General features: G+C 44.3%; 2 protein-coding genes across 4 annotated transcripts in view; both read left to right on the forward strand.

Moving 5' to 3' along the window:
• Positions 1 to 124: 124 nt before the first annotated feature.
• On the forward strand, positions 125 to 6,597 carry dcaf8 (DDB1 and CUL4 associated factor 8). 3 transcript variants are annotated; one of them, XM_084707874.1, is made up of 13 exons: positions 125 to 423; positions 928 to 990; positions 1,087 to 1,182; positions 1,369 to 2,015; positions 2,302 to 2,442; positions 2,571 to 2,665; positions 2,857 to 2,967; positions 3,088 to 3,218; positions 3,341 to 3,448; positions 3,605 to 3,735; positions 3,902 to 4,021; positions 4,122 to 4,238; positions 4,484 to 6,597. In XM_084707874.1, exons 2-13 carry the CDS (start codon positions 954 to 956, stop codon positions 4,589 to 4,591), a joined length of 1,842 nt encoding a protein of 613 aa, XP_084564000.1. In that variant the 5' UTR covers positions 125 to 423; positions 928 to 953; the 3' UTR covers positions 4,592 to 6,597. The 3 variants fall into 3 exon arrangements, with proteins under 3 accessions (XP_084564000.1, XP_084563999.1, XP_084563998.1); XM_084707873.1 differs by having other exon boundaries at positions 125 to 390; XM_084707872.1 differs by having other exon boundaries at positions 125 to 355.
• A 1,127-nt stretch (positions 6,598 to 7,724) lies between these two features.
• The window catches only part of casq1a (calsequestrin 1a), a 7,103-nt gene continuing 1,100 nt past the window's right edge, over positions 7,725 to 13,727 (forward strand). Inside the window, exons 1-11 of the mRNA XM_084707787.1 lie at positions 7,725 to 8,091; positions 10,947 to 11,040; positions 11,315 to 11,415; positions 11,522 to 11,633; positions 11,745 to 11,818; positions 11,915 to 12,045; positions 12,345 to 12,390; positions 12,984 to 13,038; positions 13,186 to 13,286; positions 13,402 to 13,476; positions 13,595 to 13,727. The exon at positions 13,595 to 13,727 is cut by the window's right edge and continues 1,100 nt beyond it. Of these exons, the coding sequence (XP_084563913.1) occupies positions 7,858 to 8,091; positions 10,947 to 11,040; positions 11,315 to 11,415; positions 11,522 to 11,633; positions 11,745 to 11,818; positions 11,915 to 12,045; positions 12,345 to 12,390; positions 12,984 to 13,038; positions 13,186 to 13,286; positions 13,402 to 13,476; positions 13,595 to 13,727 (1,156 nt within the window). The 5' untranslated portion in view covers positions 7,725 to 7,857. The remainder of the gene's footprint in view (positions 8,092 to 10,946; positions 11,041 to 11,314; positions 11,416 to 11,521; positions 11,634 to 11,744; positions 11,819 to 11,914; positions 12,046 to 12,344; positions 12,391 to 12,983; positions 13,039 to 13,185; positions 13,287 to 13,401; positions 13,477 to 13,594) is intronic.

Below are 13,727 nucleotides of genomic sequence, written 5' to 3' on the forward strand. Positions count from 1 at the left end.
ATAAATGTGAGTACACACGTGATTGTTTTGGGACGATATTTCAATTACTTTCACTTTCTCTTAAGCATCAATCTCAATACTATGCTTTAAGTAATTAATGTTCCAGGCCTTACTTCCGGATAAAAAAACATTCACCGGAAAAAGAATCGAGACAGTCAAAACATAAACAGAGAAAGCTCTCTTGAGGACGCGCACCATTTTTTGGGAATTTGCTGTCTTTGTGCACACATGCCAAATGTCGTGTGTAATTATTCAGATGTTTCCTTTTCGTGGCACTTGGTTTGCTGTATAATAACAAAGCGCGAGGAATCAAATCTGCACAGAACGAAGAAGATTAGGAATCAACTTGTCTTAAGTACGCTTTGTTGGGCCTAGTACGACGAAGAAGAGGTAGCCTAACCAGCCTTGAGGAGCTTGCCACCTGTCAGACACTGTTACTTACAGTTTGTAACTAGCTAGTTAATACTATGAATGTTGATCGTATAGTCGGTCTATTTATACTTACATCTAAACAGCTAAATGTTATTCTAGGTAGCTAGCAAGATGTATTAGTGTAGCTAGTTAGCACATTTGGTTATGGTGACGATCGCCTATGTACTGTCCTGATGTTCTCTGACCATAGTCTAGTTGATCGTATATTTCGGAAACAAGTAGCTAGTAAATTAATAAGGTATCAATTTAACATTTGGCTTGTTAACTAGGTAACATAATACATGGCTGGTTAAAAACACTGGCACTACCTACAACTGTAAATATAAATGCGTCGCCATACTTCCCGCAGATAGCTAGCTGGTTGACAAGCTAACCAGTGAGACAAGTTGAATAATCTGCGGTTTGCAAACGTTAGTAGCCTGCAGGTTAAACTTTGCTAGCTAGTTGCAATAGCCATCGTGATGACTGACATGTTCCCCTCTCCGCCCATTCAAGGCTATCCTCTGTCGTGGAGAGACAGAATGGCGGAGGCAGATGATAAAAACAGAGTTTTTAACGGTGAGGGATCAGACAGGCCTCGCTACAAGCAGAGTGTCAGGGAACATAATGTTTCAGCCTCTAGCTACTTGTTATGAATTTGTGTATCTTTACCAGGTGGCTCAGAGGAGCCAGAGCCAGGTGAAGCCAGGCAGAGGGATGGAGACGTTTCTTCAAACACAGAGGAACAAGGACATACTTCCTCTCAAGCAGGTGATTTCAGGGAACTAAAGTCATTGATTGATTCATAGTATTCTGTTTTGCTACAATTGCCTTTAACCAAAGCACACTCAAATAGGGAAACTGACATTGCTTTTTATAATTATTGGAAAACAGGTCTTTCTATTGCAGTGGGTTCTAAAGTGTGACAACGTTGTCATTTGACATTATGGTCTACAGTTCCCAAGGAAGGAGGCGATGGGGCTGGGGACAAGCCCATGCCAGATGCAGAAGGGGACAGTAGGCCTGGCAGAGACAGAGAGGACGAGGAAGAGGACACAGACAGCATGGATGGCAGCGGCCTCTACTCGTTGACTGAGGAGGCGGAGCGTGAGAGTGAGGGAGGGAGAAGAGAGCGGGCCAAGGAAAGAGAGGGGAAAAGGGCCGCCCGGAAGAGGAACCGACCCGGCGGTGGCACCACGCACCATTCCTCCAGCTCGGACGACGACGACGAGGAGGAGGACGAGGATGACCCAGAGGAAGACGAAGAGGAGGACGAACAGGCCATGGAGGCGTGGCTGGGTGCGGAGCTGCGCGACCTCAGCAGGCCCACCTGGCGGGCAGTGCCCTCGCTGCGCTTTCGGGAGATTGGCAAGAGCTCCCACCAGTTTGTGAGACGCGTGTGCGGCGCCCGCTCCTTTGTGCAAAGGCTGGAGCTCCAGGGACGCCTGGAGAGGCACACGGGCTGTGTCAATACGCTGCACTTCAACCCTTCTGGGACACGCCTGGCGTCGGGCAGTGATGACCTGCGCGTGGTGATCTGGGACTGGGCTCGTCGCCATGCGGAGCTGGAGTTTGACAGCGGGCACAAGAGTAACGTGTTTCAGGTAAGTAAGGAGACTGAGTCTGTCAGGTCTGAACTGGGATGGGCGTGTTGGCTTGAACGGATTGGTGGTAAAATATAGAAACGTTTGAAACCAGACGTTAACCGTCTACTAGCTTCTGTGGCAGGATGTTGGCTGATGTTGATGATAGTATTTAGAGACTACTTCAACCCGGTGACATTATACCATGACACAATTTACTTTTTTTTTTTTTTTTTTTTTTACTTCTGTGCAGTTGTATCCTCGTGATATTAGTTTAAAAGGGATGACACTATTGTGACCCTTCCAGGCCAAGTTCCTGCCACACAGCGGGGACTCTACCTTGGCCATGTGCGCTCGTGACGGCCAGATCAGGGTGGCTGAGCTTTCTGCCACCCAGCGCTGCAAGAACACCAAGAGAGTGGCCCAGCATAAGGGGGCCGCCCATAAGGTAGGAAGCACCAGCCAGCAGCTGCATTGTGGTTATTCATTAGGTCATATTGCTGCAACAGAGCCTTGCCAATTATGGTAATTATTTACTGTGCTTTTGTTGTGTGTGTGTGTGTGTGTGTGTGTCAGTTGGCCCTGGAGCCGGACTCCCCCTGCTCCTTCTTGTCTGCTGGGGAGGATGCTGTGGTGTTTGGCATTGACCTGCGCCTCGACCGGCCTGCTAAGTGAGTGACAGCAAGCCCACTTGTCTACCCTGTCGCTAAGTTACTGTCGCTAAGTGACATGTTCTCATGTGACAATGGCTGTGTAGTCATATTTAACTCCACCCACGACAGTGACAATTGCTTCTGTCTTTGATTTGCCTTGGTTGAAATCCTCCGAGTCACCCTTTCTGGTGTGTCGTGTGTGTCTGCAGTAAACTGGTGGTGGTGAAGGAGGGGGATAAGAAGGTGGGACTGTACACCATCTTTGTGAACCCAGCCAACACACATCACTTTGCTGTAGGTGGAAGAGACCAGTATGTCAGGTGAGACTGACATAGTCAATCATTGGAGCACAACTGTAACGACAGTGATGTTGGAGTTTGATTTTATTTAATTTTTTTGCCTCCCAAGTTCAAAGTTCTCTTGCCACCTCCCCTATGCAGGATTTATGATCAGAGAAAGATCAATGAAAATGATAACAATGGTGTGCTGAAGAAATTCTGCCCATCTCACCTGGTGTCCAGTGAGTCCAAAACCAACATCACCTGCCTGGTCTACAGCCATGATGGCTCAGGTAAAACACCACGATCAACCAGCAACTCAACCTGGCATGCACACTTTTGCACTGGGCTCTGTTGTCTCTCCCGGTCACAAGTGACCTTGATGGCGGTGTCTTTCCATGTGTTGTTATATCAGAGCTTCTTGCCAGTTACAACGATGAGGACATCTACCTGTTTGACTCCAGCCACAGCGACGGAGCTGACTACCGCAGGAGATACAAGGGCCATCGCAACAATGCCACAGGTAGGGAAGAGCACCGTTCACAGCTCAGAATGACACTGAGATCACAGCATATGATCACTGTAGCTGATCATGGAGAGAGTAGCCGGATAGGTTTATTTATTGTAATATAAACAGAAATATTGAATCCCCTCCTTTCTGTCCGTGTGTGTCTGCCAGTGAAGGGCGTTAACTTTTACGGCCCCTGCAGCGAGTTTGTGGTCAGTGGCAGTGACTGTGGACATATCTACCTGTGGGACAAGGTCTCTGCCCGCATCGTCCAGTTCATGGAGGGAGACAAAGGAGGAGTGGTGAGGCACGGGGCGGAGGGTGGTCATGGGGAGGAGGGTGGGCACGGGGAGGAGGGTGGGCACGGGGAGCAGGGTGGTCACGGGGACTACACTTCAACACCAAGGTCTGTTTAGTATCTTTTTAAGATCCAGTCCACTAACAGAACCTCCTGACCTGGGTGTGTAGGTGAACTGCCTGGAGCCCCATCCCCACCTCCCAGGCCTGGCTACCAGTGGCCTGGACCATGATGTCAAACTGTGGGCCCCCACTGCTGAGAACCCAACGGGCCTTAAAGGCCTCAAAGAGGTACTGTTATCCTGACAGACCCCGAGATAGCTGTGTAAGACTGATCGTCGTGGTCTCTCAAATATTAACTCGTCATTTGTCTCTGTGGCGGGTTGCCCAGGTGATGAAGAAGAACAAGCGTGAGCGCGATGAGGACAGTGTGCGCCATGGTGACCAGTACGACACGCAGCTCCTCTGGTTCCTGATGAGACACATGAGGAACAGGCGACCCCAAAGGGTGAGCTCAACGCTCATAGTGACACCGTCACATTGGTTTAGGGGTCAAATATATATATATATATACTTAGTCCTTACTGGGTCGGGAGACTTGATTTGCACATTCAATTTCTCCAATATCATATTTTGGGATATTTCCATCCATTTCAAGGATGTTCTTCAAGTCTTTGTGTTGTCCTTTTTTAGATATGCAAGCCACTGCCCCACACTCCACTCCCTGTCTCACTAACGTCCCCTTTCCCTCAGGCACGTCGGGAGGGTGCAGAAGGAGACACTGATGAATCCTGGAGCTCTCCAGACTCTTCCGATGATGAGGACGGGGGCCCAGACCATGTCCAGTGCATGTCCTCCTGAGCCACAAACACAACGCGCACACGTTTGTTGTCGCCCTAGTATTGATGCACATAGGCAAGCACCATTGACACACTGGCACTCGCAAACACTGACAGACAATGAAGAAATAGAAAACAGTCCTGCATACACGAAAACTCACACACACACACACCTGACAGGGATGGAGAGGAATGGAGATGCTAAAATCTGGCCTCCAAACAGCATATGAAATGAGGACTAGAATACATCCCACTCAAACTATGATTTTAGTTGTCCGGAGGGGAGTAGACAAGCATCACCCAAACCCACTAAGAGATTGTGCACGCCAATCCAGTGCTTCTGCTCGACCTGTGAATGCCCAGGCAACATTCGGCCCTCCATCCAATAACACATCTCGCACAGTCCTCTGCCCTCCATGACACGTCCCTGCCCTGGTTTTCTGCCACGAGATTGGAGGAGACAGGAAGAAGATCTGGATGACTAGAAATGCCCTCAGACCTTTTCCATTGTCCCTGTAAATGTGATTTGCTCCCATTTGATTTTGTTTTAAGGCATAGAACCAGAGCTGTTGAGTTTGACCCTTCACCCACCTGGCTAGTGTCTGACGTGGACCATTAGCCATTGGGGTCAGGTGGGGTCAGTTCAAGTCTTTAGAGGGGCCAGGCCACCACTCGGACCTGCTGCTCGGTGTCCTTTCAGTCCTACCCCCTCCCTCGCCCCAGCCTGCCCCCTCCCAGGCTAATGTGCACCTTATTCAGGGATGTGGTCGTTTAAAATGTGTAGACAAAACATGCACTTGTGGGGAATATGCAATAATTAATCAAATTATTGTCATGGAACATCAACCCCGTGTTCAGTAAAAGTTTGTTCTTAACAAGCAGATACTTTTTCTGTGATTCTAGTCCTTGGATTTTTCTGATTGATTTGCACTCTGCAGGATTGTGACAGCTCCAGTTGGAGAGGCAATGCTTTTACTAGTGTGATCTTCCATCACAATCCTCCTGAATAAGTATCATTGGCCCTCCATAAGCCATTCTCTCCTTCCCCAGAGAATGCACTCTCCTGTTGAGAAGCAGCTGGATGATCTCTAGTTCTCATGGAACAGTTCCTTGTGTTCCTGTTTGGGGAGCCCATGGAAAAAGCTTAAAGGGCCTGGACAGAAAGGCTTGGCCTCTTACAATGTAGCTATTAGCTGTTGGGAGTTGAACATGGTCTGATAACACGATAACTAAACATTTATTTTTCCTTTTATTTAGGGATGACACACCTCAAACTGGGAACTGTTATTCCTACTTTTGACTGCCCTGAGATTTGGTGGTTTATCTCTGTTCTTTCTGTTCAGGTCCCTCAAGTGTACAGATGAATTTGGCCCCAGATGGGCTTGTGTGGTCTTTCTTGTGCCAGCCCTTTTGTCTCTAGGAGAGGTCATGGTGGAAGGCAGGTCTGTCTGTTTTATAGAGGTAGGGTCACAGGCAGGAAGGAGAATGAGGGAGATTAAATTTGCTTGCCCGTTTTTCTTTTGTTGTGAGAGCATTAAAGTCCAGCTTTTCTCATTTTGTATGAGAATTTAGAAGTTAGGTGAATTTATATGTACATATTATATATATATATAAAATAATACTGTAAAGAGAACCAACTTAAGCAAAAGAGGTTTGACTTAAGAAAAATGACTAAATTTGATTGGTATTCATGCAGAGGTTTATATTCTATACGAGGACAAAGTACTTTTAAATGAAGAGAAAGATAACATCAATTTCTTTATTTTGTTTTGTAATTCTTACCAACAAATGAGTTTTATTGGCAAAATTCAGTTATTTTCAATATCCCAAAAAATACATTTCTCTTTCCAAACATGGACCCAGATGGAAGAGACAGTCATATTCAGATTGTCCTTCTGACTATATTACTTTATTGTAAACATCTAAAGGCATTTGATCAAAAATATATCCCACCACTGCCTAAAGCATTCTACCATTTCATTTGGAAATATGTACGATTTGTGCAATAAACAAAATACCATGTGTTCATGTGTTGCTATTTTGTGTGACCAAATTTTGGGCTAGACGTGATAGTGTGTGAGTGATCAGGAACAGAGGTTAATAACCTATGGGAGTTCATAAGGCAAGGGTTTTTCTGCTAGAGACTGCTGTTGTGCAGCAGAGCTATGTTGTAGTCATCCCCATGGGGGAAAACCAATATAATGACATAGTAGTTTCAGTGCACATCTGATTGTGTATCTTATTTTTGTATGTAACTTTAACAAGGTGCACTCATTACTCCCTGTAACTGGTTAAAATGACAGAACAGCCCAATTTATTCCCTATGTGGCTCATAGCCCCTGCTTCCAGTTCCCTTTCGGGTGACTTGGTAAGCGTTAGCAAAGCAAGCCACAGAATACAAGGAATGGAGGGATACGCTATAAGATCATATATCCAACATTTATTAATAGCTCAGCTCTCTCCTTTCGATATGTAAACTCGTATAACCGTCTATCTGCACACCCATACAGTCCACATTTTAAGACATGGATCCATGTTTGCATTAGCAGACAGAATAATGCTCAGGTAAATGAAAACGGTTGCAGCATGAAAGGTCTACGGCTCATGGAGTCAGGGCTGACCGTCCTCATGCTAAGTGACATTCATGGGTGCCTCTAGTGAAACCTGACCAGGCTCGTCAACCTAGCATCTCCCACTGTCCCTGAGTGACCTAGTGCCACATTCTAGTACTGTGACCGTGCCAAGGGCAGCAAATTGGACACCGAGACCCCCCCTCCCAACAAGGCCCTCACCGCCCTACATCTATTATTTTTAGACAGGATTGGCTCTTCAATTTGAACTTAATATGGAGTCCTGCCATCCCTCTACCCAACATCTCTCCTCATTTTATGCAGTTGACCAGTGGACTGATCCTGGCCTTTTAGTCAGGTCACTGGAGGAAAAAGCAGATTGTTATGTACATGACACAAACGTGTCCAATCTCTCCCTCATCTTCCCAGCTGAATCACCTCAGCAGCCACTCTGAATCACTCCTCCTCCCGCCATCTTTCCCACACTTCACATCCATTTGCGTGTCCAGAATTAAGCCACACCCCCTTTTGGTCCCTCTCCTGTTTCCAGTTACCCATATGAGATTTTAATAAAAGGGGGTCTAAAGTTGGTCTTGCTCTCTTCTGGGTGATGCGGATTGGAAGTCCTTACTCCTTTACAGCACAAAACTAATTTATTTTCTTTTTAATATACTTGACACCATACATACACATTTTTGTCAGATTGAAGTGAGGAGTCATGACGTGGAGCTGGGTGCTTCTGGTGGCCCTGCTGTCTTGCGGGAGCCTGACACTGAGTAACAATATCATGGAAATCCCTGAGTTTGATGGCGAGGAACGTGTTCACGATCTCACTGCTAAGAACTTCAAATCTGTGATGAAGAAGTACGACATGATGGTGGTGTACTACCATGAGCACCCTGGAGACCGCGTCGCCCAGAAACAGCTTGAGGTTGAAGAGCTGGCCCTTGAGGTGGGTCATGGGAACACTGGGATAACTGGGAGGATGGGGAGGAGGAAGTGTAACATTGGCATATTGCTGGGCTTTGTGAAGTTTATTGTAATGTCATTTTCAACAATTGATTTAAGTCTAGATAAACTGTCTTCGGGTTAAATGCAGAGGAACGATGTCTTCAAGCAGTCATATGAAAGGCTTTGTTCGGAGTGGTTGCTTGAGAGATTGCTTAATTTTTCATGGGCCATTTTAAATGTAGCCTAATGTATTGTAAGCCATACAACTGTAGTTGTCTGAAGCATGTGTAACACAAGATCGTATTCGTAACTCAAGACTTGGAGAAAGGGTGACAACTGAGACACCCAAAATGTATCACAAGCCTGTGGAGTGCTGTGGGAGGGAGACTGCATCCTCCAGAAGCAAACTGCTGAATCGTGTGGACACAAGATCCTACAGTATCACTAGCTCAGACAAATCGCTGCATCCCACGAGGTTTCCCAGTATGATTCATACATACATGTAGTTTCTGTGTGTACGTATGTATGTTTACGTGCATACTCAGCATACGAGTGTGTTCAGCATGCGTTTTCACACCACGGTAGATGTTCCTTGTGACAGTCTATCTATACCTAATATCTATACCTAAATTAATTTACCATGTCTGTAGGTGCTTACAGATGCCTTTGAAGTCTGGCAGCATTTTGGTGGAATTACTTTAATTCCTTTGATGTGACCCTTGCACTTAAGGTCATGTGACCCTGTAAATAACATCAATCACATACTAGCCTGCTCTACTCCTCTCCTTGATTTACAACTGCCTCACCAGCCAGTAAACATACCACAATCTCCTTATAAACCTTCTCACCAGAGGTCAAAGGTAAAAGGTCAACCCTTTCTCTGAAGACGTTCCGCTGCAGTTATGCCCCGACAACCAGGGTGAGAAGGTTACGTCATCATTTTCAGTAGCTATACTGTATGTCACCACCTTTTGACTACACCAGAGCATCTTGTCTCTGTCTCACTTGTAGCTATATCACACAGGACATGTGGCACGTTAGTCTTCCATAAACTAAACTTCCAGATCCAACCTGGTCTACTTTTTCAATCATAACACTTTTCACCATGAAGGCTAAATATTGCCAATTGATAGGGGCTTGAGGTAGTCTTCTGTCCTCCATGAAAGACCAGTTAATCCACTACCAACATATACTCTCTGCTACTTTCACACTTCTGTGAATTATTGGCTGATACCTGACAACAACTACTCTGGGAGAGGGATCTCTTAAGGAGAGCTGATTGCCCTTTTCTTCCTATAATTGTAAAATCAACTGAATAATATTCAGTAGGCCCTAACAACCAAAATAGTTTTGTCATTCAAAAGACAAGCCCCTTTTTTTTGGATACTTTCTTGGATGCTGGCTTTTTGGGAAATCCTCAAGCATTTTTGCATGTGTGTCTTGTGTACGTACTGTATGCGTGTTTACTGAGCTAGCCTGTTTACCCATTCACAGTAGCCGGTAGCACATACTGGCTAAAGTTAGCATAGCGTATCACCATCTTCTACTTAGGGGTTGGAGCCTGTCCAACAGCAGGGGCAGAGGGGAGTTACAGCAGTGCAGTACTGTACTTGTCAGCGGATCCCTGAGACCTTAGCACTACCTTCACTTTCCAAAATAGTCCCTCATCGTCTGTGTGGCTGTGGCGCTATATTTATCAAGGATTGCTGTTTGTGATCTCAGAAGTGCGCTGTTGCTTCATAGAAAAAGACTGATCAAGCACCAGCATTGCTGTTACATTGAGCCAAGCACGGCCAAGGCAGAAAACAGTTTCAGAATTGGTTTAGCTTACATGGAAATCTCAACATTTCATCAAATCACAGTAGATTTTTTATTTATTTATTATTTGACCTTAGAACAATATTTCTACATAGTAAGACTGGCTTTACCTTTAATGTGCATAGATTATTTAACTACAATGACAATTACGTTATAATAACAGCAGTATCCCCAGCCCATAAGGTATACCGCCAAAAAATATTTCATGGGTATTACCATGGGGTTTCATACAGTCCCTTGTGGCCATAGGGTATATTTCTAGATTCTGCTACTGATGTACTATACAACTGTTTGACCCACCACTGTTGGATAAACTTCCTCAATAGCATGTGAGGCCACCAGAGTAATCTATCGTTAGATAGGAAGAAAATGAAACCCATTCTGTGGCATAATGGATGAAGAGTTACTTCAGTAACCTATTGAAGTCAATAATCACTTGGGCATTGTTCCAAACCAGCTTGTGTCTCAGAGTGGGTGTGTACTGTTTGCTTGTGTTTCTACTGTGTGTGTGTGTGTGTGTGTGTGTGTATGTGTGCCTGTTTGTGCTTGTCTGTGTATTTACAGCAGGGTAGCACCTGTAGCCATCCAAATGGCTTATTACATCAACAGAGATCCTGGCAAACTGTGGATGTAGCCTTGATATTGGTGGAGTCAGCTCTCAGTCATAAGGTTCAGATTTCACACAGATATAGAAAGTGCAGAAGCAGCTTTCTTGGTGTGGAGCTTTTATGGGGCTGACGTTGCCTGCAAATATGATGGCACGTATTGAATGATCACAAATAGAACAATGCAATGCAAAGTGAAAAACACCAGAGCAAATCTTGTGCACAAATGAAAAACTCACTTATTCTGACAACTACTGATAAGGTATGGACTATAATGCCTTGCAACAAACTGACAAAAGAAAGGTAACAAACACATATCACTGAAGAACTGATAAAATCTTCTTCAAAAGCACAAGAGCAAGATGTCAGAGAACTTCACTGCACAAGCCTAAGGATGCCATAACTATTATGTGATATTGTTTTTTATTTGCAGCTTGCAGCCCAGGTCCTTGAAGACCTTCCAGATGAAGAAATAGGATTTGGCCTTGTTGATGAGAAGAAGGATAAAGTTGTTGCTAAGAAACTAGGTAAATGCATACTTAAACAAAATAGTTAATTACTAATGTCTATCTTTCACTTTGAAAGAGTCTGAGCGTATGAGTAAATATGTACTTTCTCTCTCTCTCAATCTTTGATATATGTAACTTACCTTTTCTCCTCGAAACCGATCTGAAGACATTAGATGGGATCTTATTTTGTATTATCTAATGGTTGAAGAGAAGATGAGAGAAAGCCCCTGTAGACCATGAGGTGGCATAAGCATGTCAGCAAGTCTGAGCAAGGCGTTTCTCCCCTCTGCAGGCCTCGACGAGGCAGACAGTATATTTATCTTCACTGAGGACGAGGTGATAGAATATGATGGGGAGCTTGCTGCAGACACGATGGTGGAGTTCATCTACGATGTGCGTGAGGCTCAGGACTATGATTGTCATGGCTTCCCCTGACGGCGTGTCTCGAACTATAGCTATCTGTATGTTGTGTTTGTGTATTCCTCTCCCTTGCGTCTAGGTCATGGGAGATCCAGTTGAGATAATTGACAATATGAGGGAGCTGAGAGGCTTCCAAAGCCTTGACGAGGACATCAAGCTGATGGGCTACTTTAAGACTCCAAAATCTGATCGTATGAATTTGTAATGTACTCTTCAACAAAATAAATATCCAATTATTTTTAGTTAAATACGTGCATGAGGAATAAAAAGAAGAAATGTGATTGGAGCCTATAACATTTCAGATTTTGAGGCATTTGCTGATGCTGCTGATGAGTTTCATCCCCATGTCAAATTCTTTGCCACATTCAATCCAAAGGTAAACAAGAACAACCATATCTTCATATTGCATCAGCATCCAAGTTTCGTGATGACCTCTTTTAATAATTTTTATATCCAAACCCTCCTGCTACAGCTTGCCAGGGGTCTGGACATGAAGCTCAATGAGGTGGACTTCTATGAGCCTTTCATAGACGATCCTGTAGTCCTCCCTGGAAAACCGTACTCATTGGAAGAGCTAGTGGAGTTCATTGAAGATCACAACAGGTGAGATCCAATGGCACAAAGGTAGTGATACTGAGAAGCCTGCTCAGATGTACCCAAGTTGAATTTTTAAACTAATCTTTCAGTTAAAATACTGAAACAAGTTCAAGAATTTTGATGGTGTAGCTGGCTATAAGTGATGGTTTCATGGAAGTGAATTTGAATGTCTCCAAGTCTGAGGAAACCAATACTAAGCCCAGTAAGGTGACTCGTGGATGGTAGCAACAATAGTAAGCCATCTGTTTCATAAAGTTGGTTGCCCTATGGAGGGAATATATATCTCCCTTTTAATTTCTATACAGACCAACCCTAAGGAAGTTGGAGCCACACAACATGTATGATGTCTGGGTAAGCTACCAACCATAACAATAGAATTCACCCACCACAACATGGAAAATAATGTGGAAAGCAGACAGTATGTATTCATTGGCAAGACATGTTAAGGTCACCTACATAAGATGATAAATGACGATAAATGCATGGATATTTCCAAAGCAGTGTAGCATTTATGAAATCCTTGAGTATGACTGACTCTCTAAACAATGAGGATGTGAAAATATGTAAGTATTAAGAATCACAGTTCAATTGGAGAGAAGCTTTGTCAATATAGTCCCAACATTGAATGTACCCTGCAGTTAGTAGAAAAATCAATATTTCATATACTGTAATACTGTAGTAATGTCACTTTGTGACATATACTGTGAATGCCTTGTGCAAAGCTTTCTAAATGTGTCATGCACAGCTCATGCATGTGTTCTAAAGCCCCTATGCAGTCAGCCATAAAAATGTTACCTTTTCATTCACAAAGTACGTAATTTCACATTCAAGGCCATGGTTGGCATTTAATGCCCAAAACACCTCCCTCCCAGAAGAGCATGTGAGACGCACCTTAAATAGTCTCACCTACGCGTCTCAGTTTTCACAAAGTCTGCCTTCCTCAGGAGGATGATGACGAAGGCGAACACATCATCGCTTTTGCAGAGGAAGATGACACAGGTATGAGGCTATTGGCCTCCTTTACAAGTCTACATGTTCTGCTTGCAAACACTGATGGTGTTAACGGATGAGAAACTAAGATGGATACCACAGAAACCTTGTTGGTTCACACATGTAGCTGATTCTCAAACCATGATTCCCCATTAGATGGCTATGAGTTCCTGACCATCCTTAAACAGGTGGCTGAAGACAACGCCGATGATCCAGACCTGAGCATTCTTTGGATCGACCCAGATGACTTCCCACTTGTAAGAAAATGCTCATAATACGAATTACCATTTTTATAATCTGAGTAATGAATTCCATTTCTGACTTGCTGATAAGACAAGCAGAAACACTTCATCCTCCATCTTGTCTCTTCAGCTCGTACCGTACTGGGAAAGCACCTTTGGAATTGACCTGTCCTCTCCACAAATTGGTGTTGTAGAGGTTGAGGATGTGAGTAATGTGGTTGTATGTTTAGTACCTTTACTGAGGCATGGTAATGCTAGAATGCATGTGCTGAATGTTCAACTCAGTAATGATACTATGACACTCACCTGTCATTTCTCTACAGGGTGACAGTGTGTGGATGGACATGGATGATCACGATGACATGCCATCTGTAGATGAGCTTGAGGAATGGATTGAAGATGTTCTGTCAGATGAAATTGATCCAGACGATGATGATGAGGATGATGATGATGATG

The sequence above is a fragment of the Hypomesus nipponensis genome, chromosome 10 (assembly GCF_054491055.1).
Source record: "Hypomesus nipponensis isolate SF chromosome 10, ASM5449105v1, whole genome shotgun sequence".
Lineage (NCBI taxonomy): Eukaryota > Metazoa > Chordata > Actinopteri > Osmeriformes > Osmeridae > Hypomesus > Hypomesus nipponensis.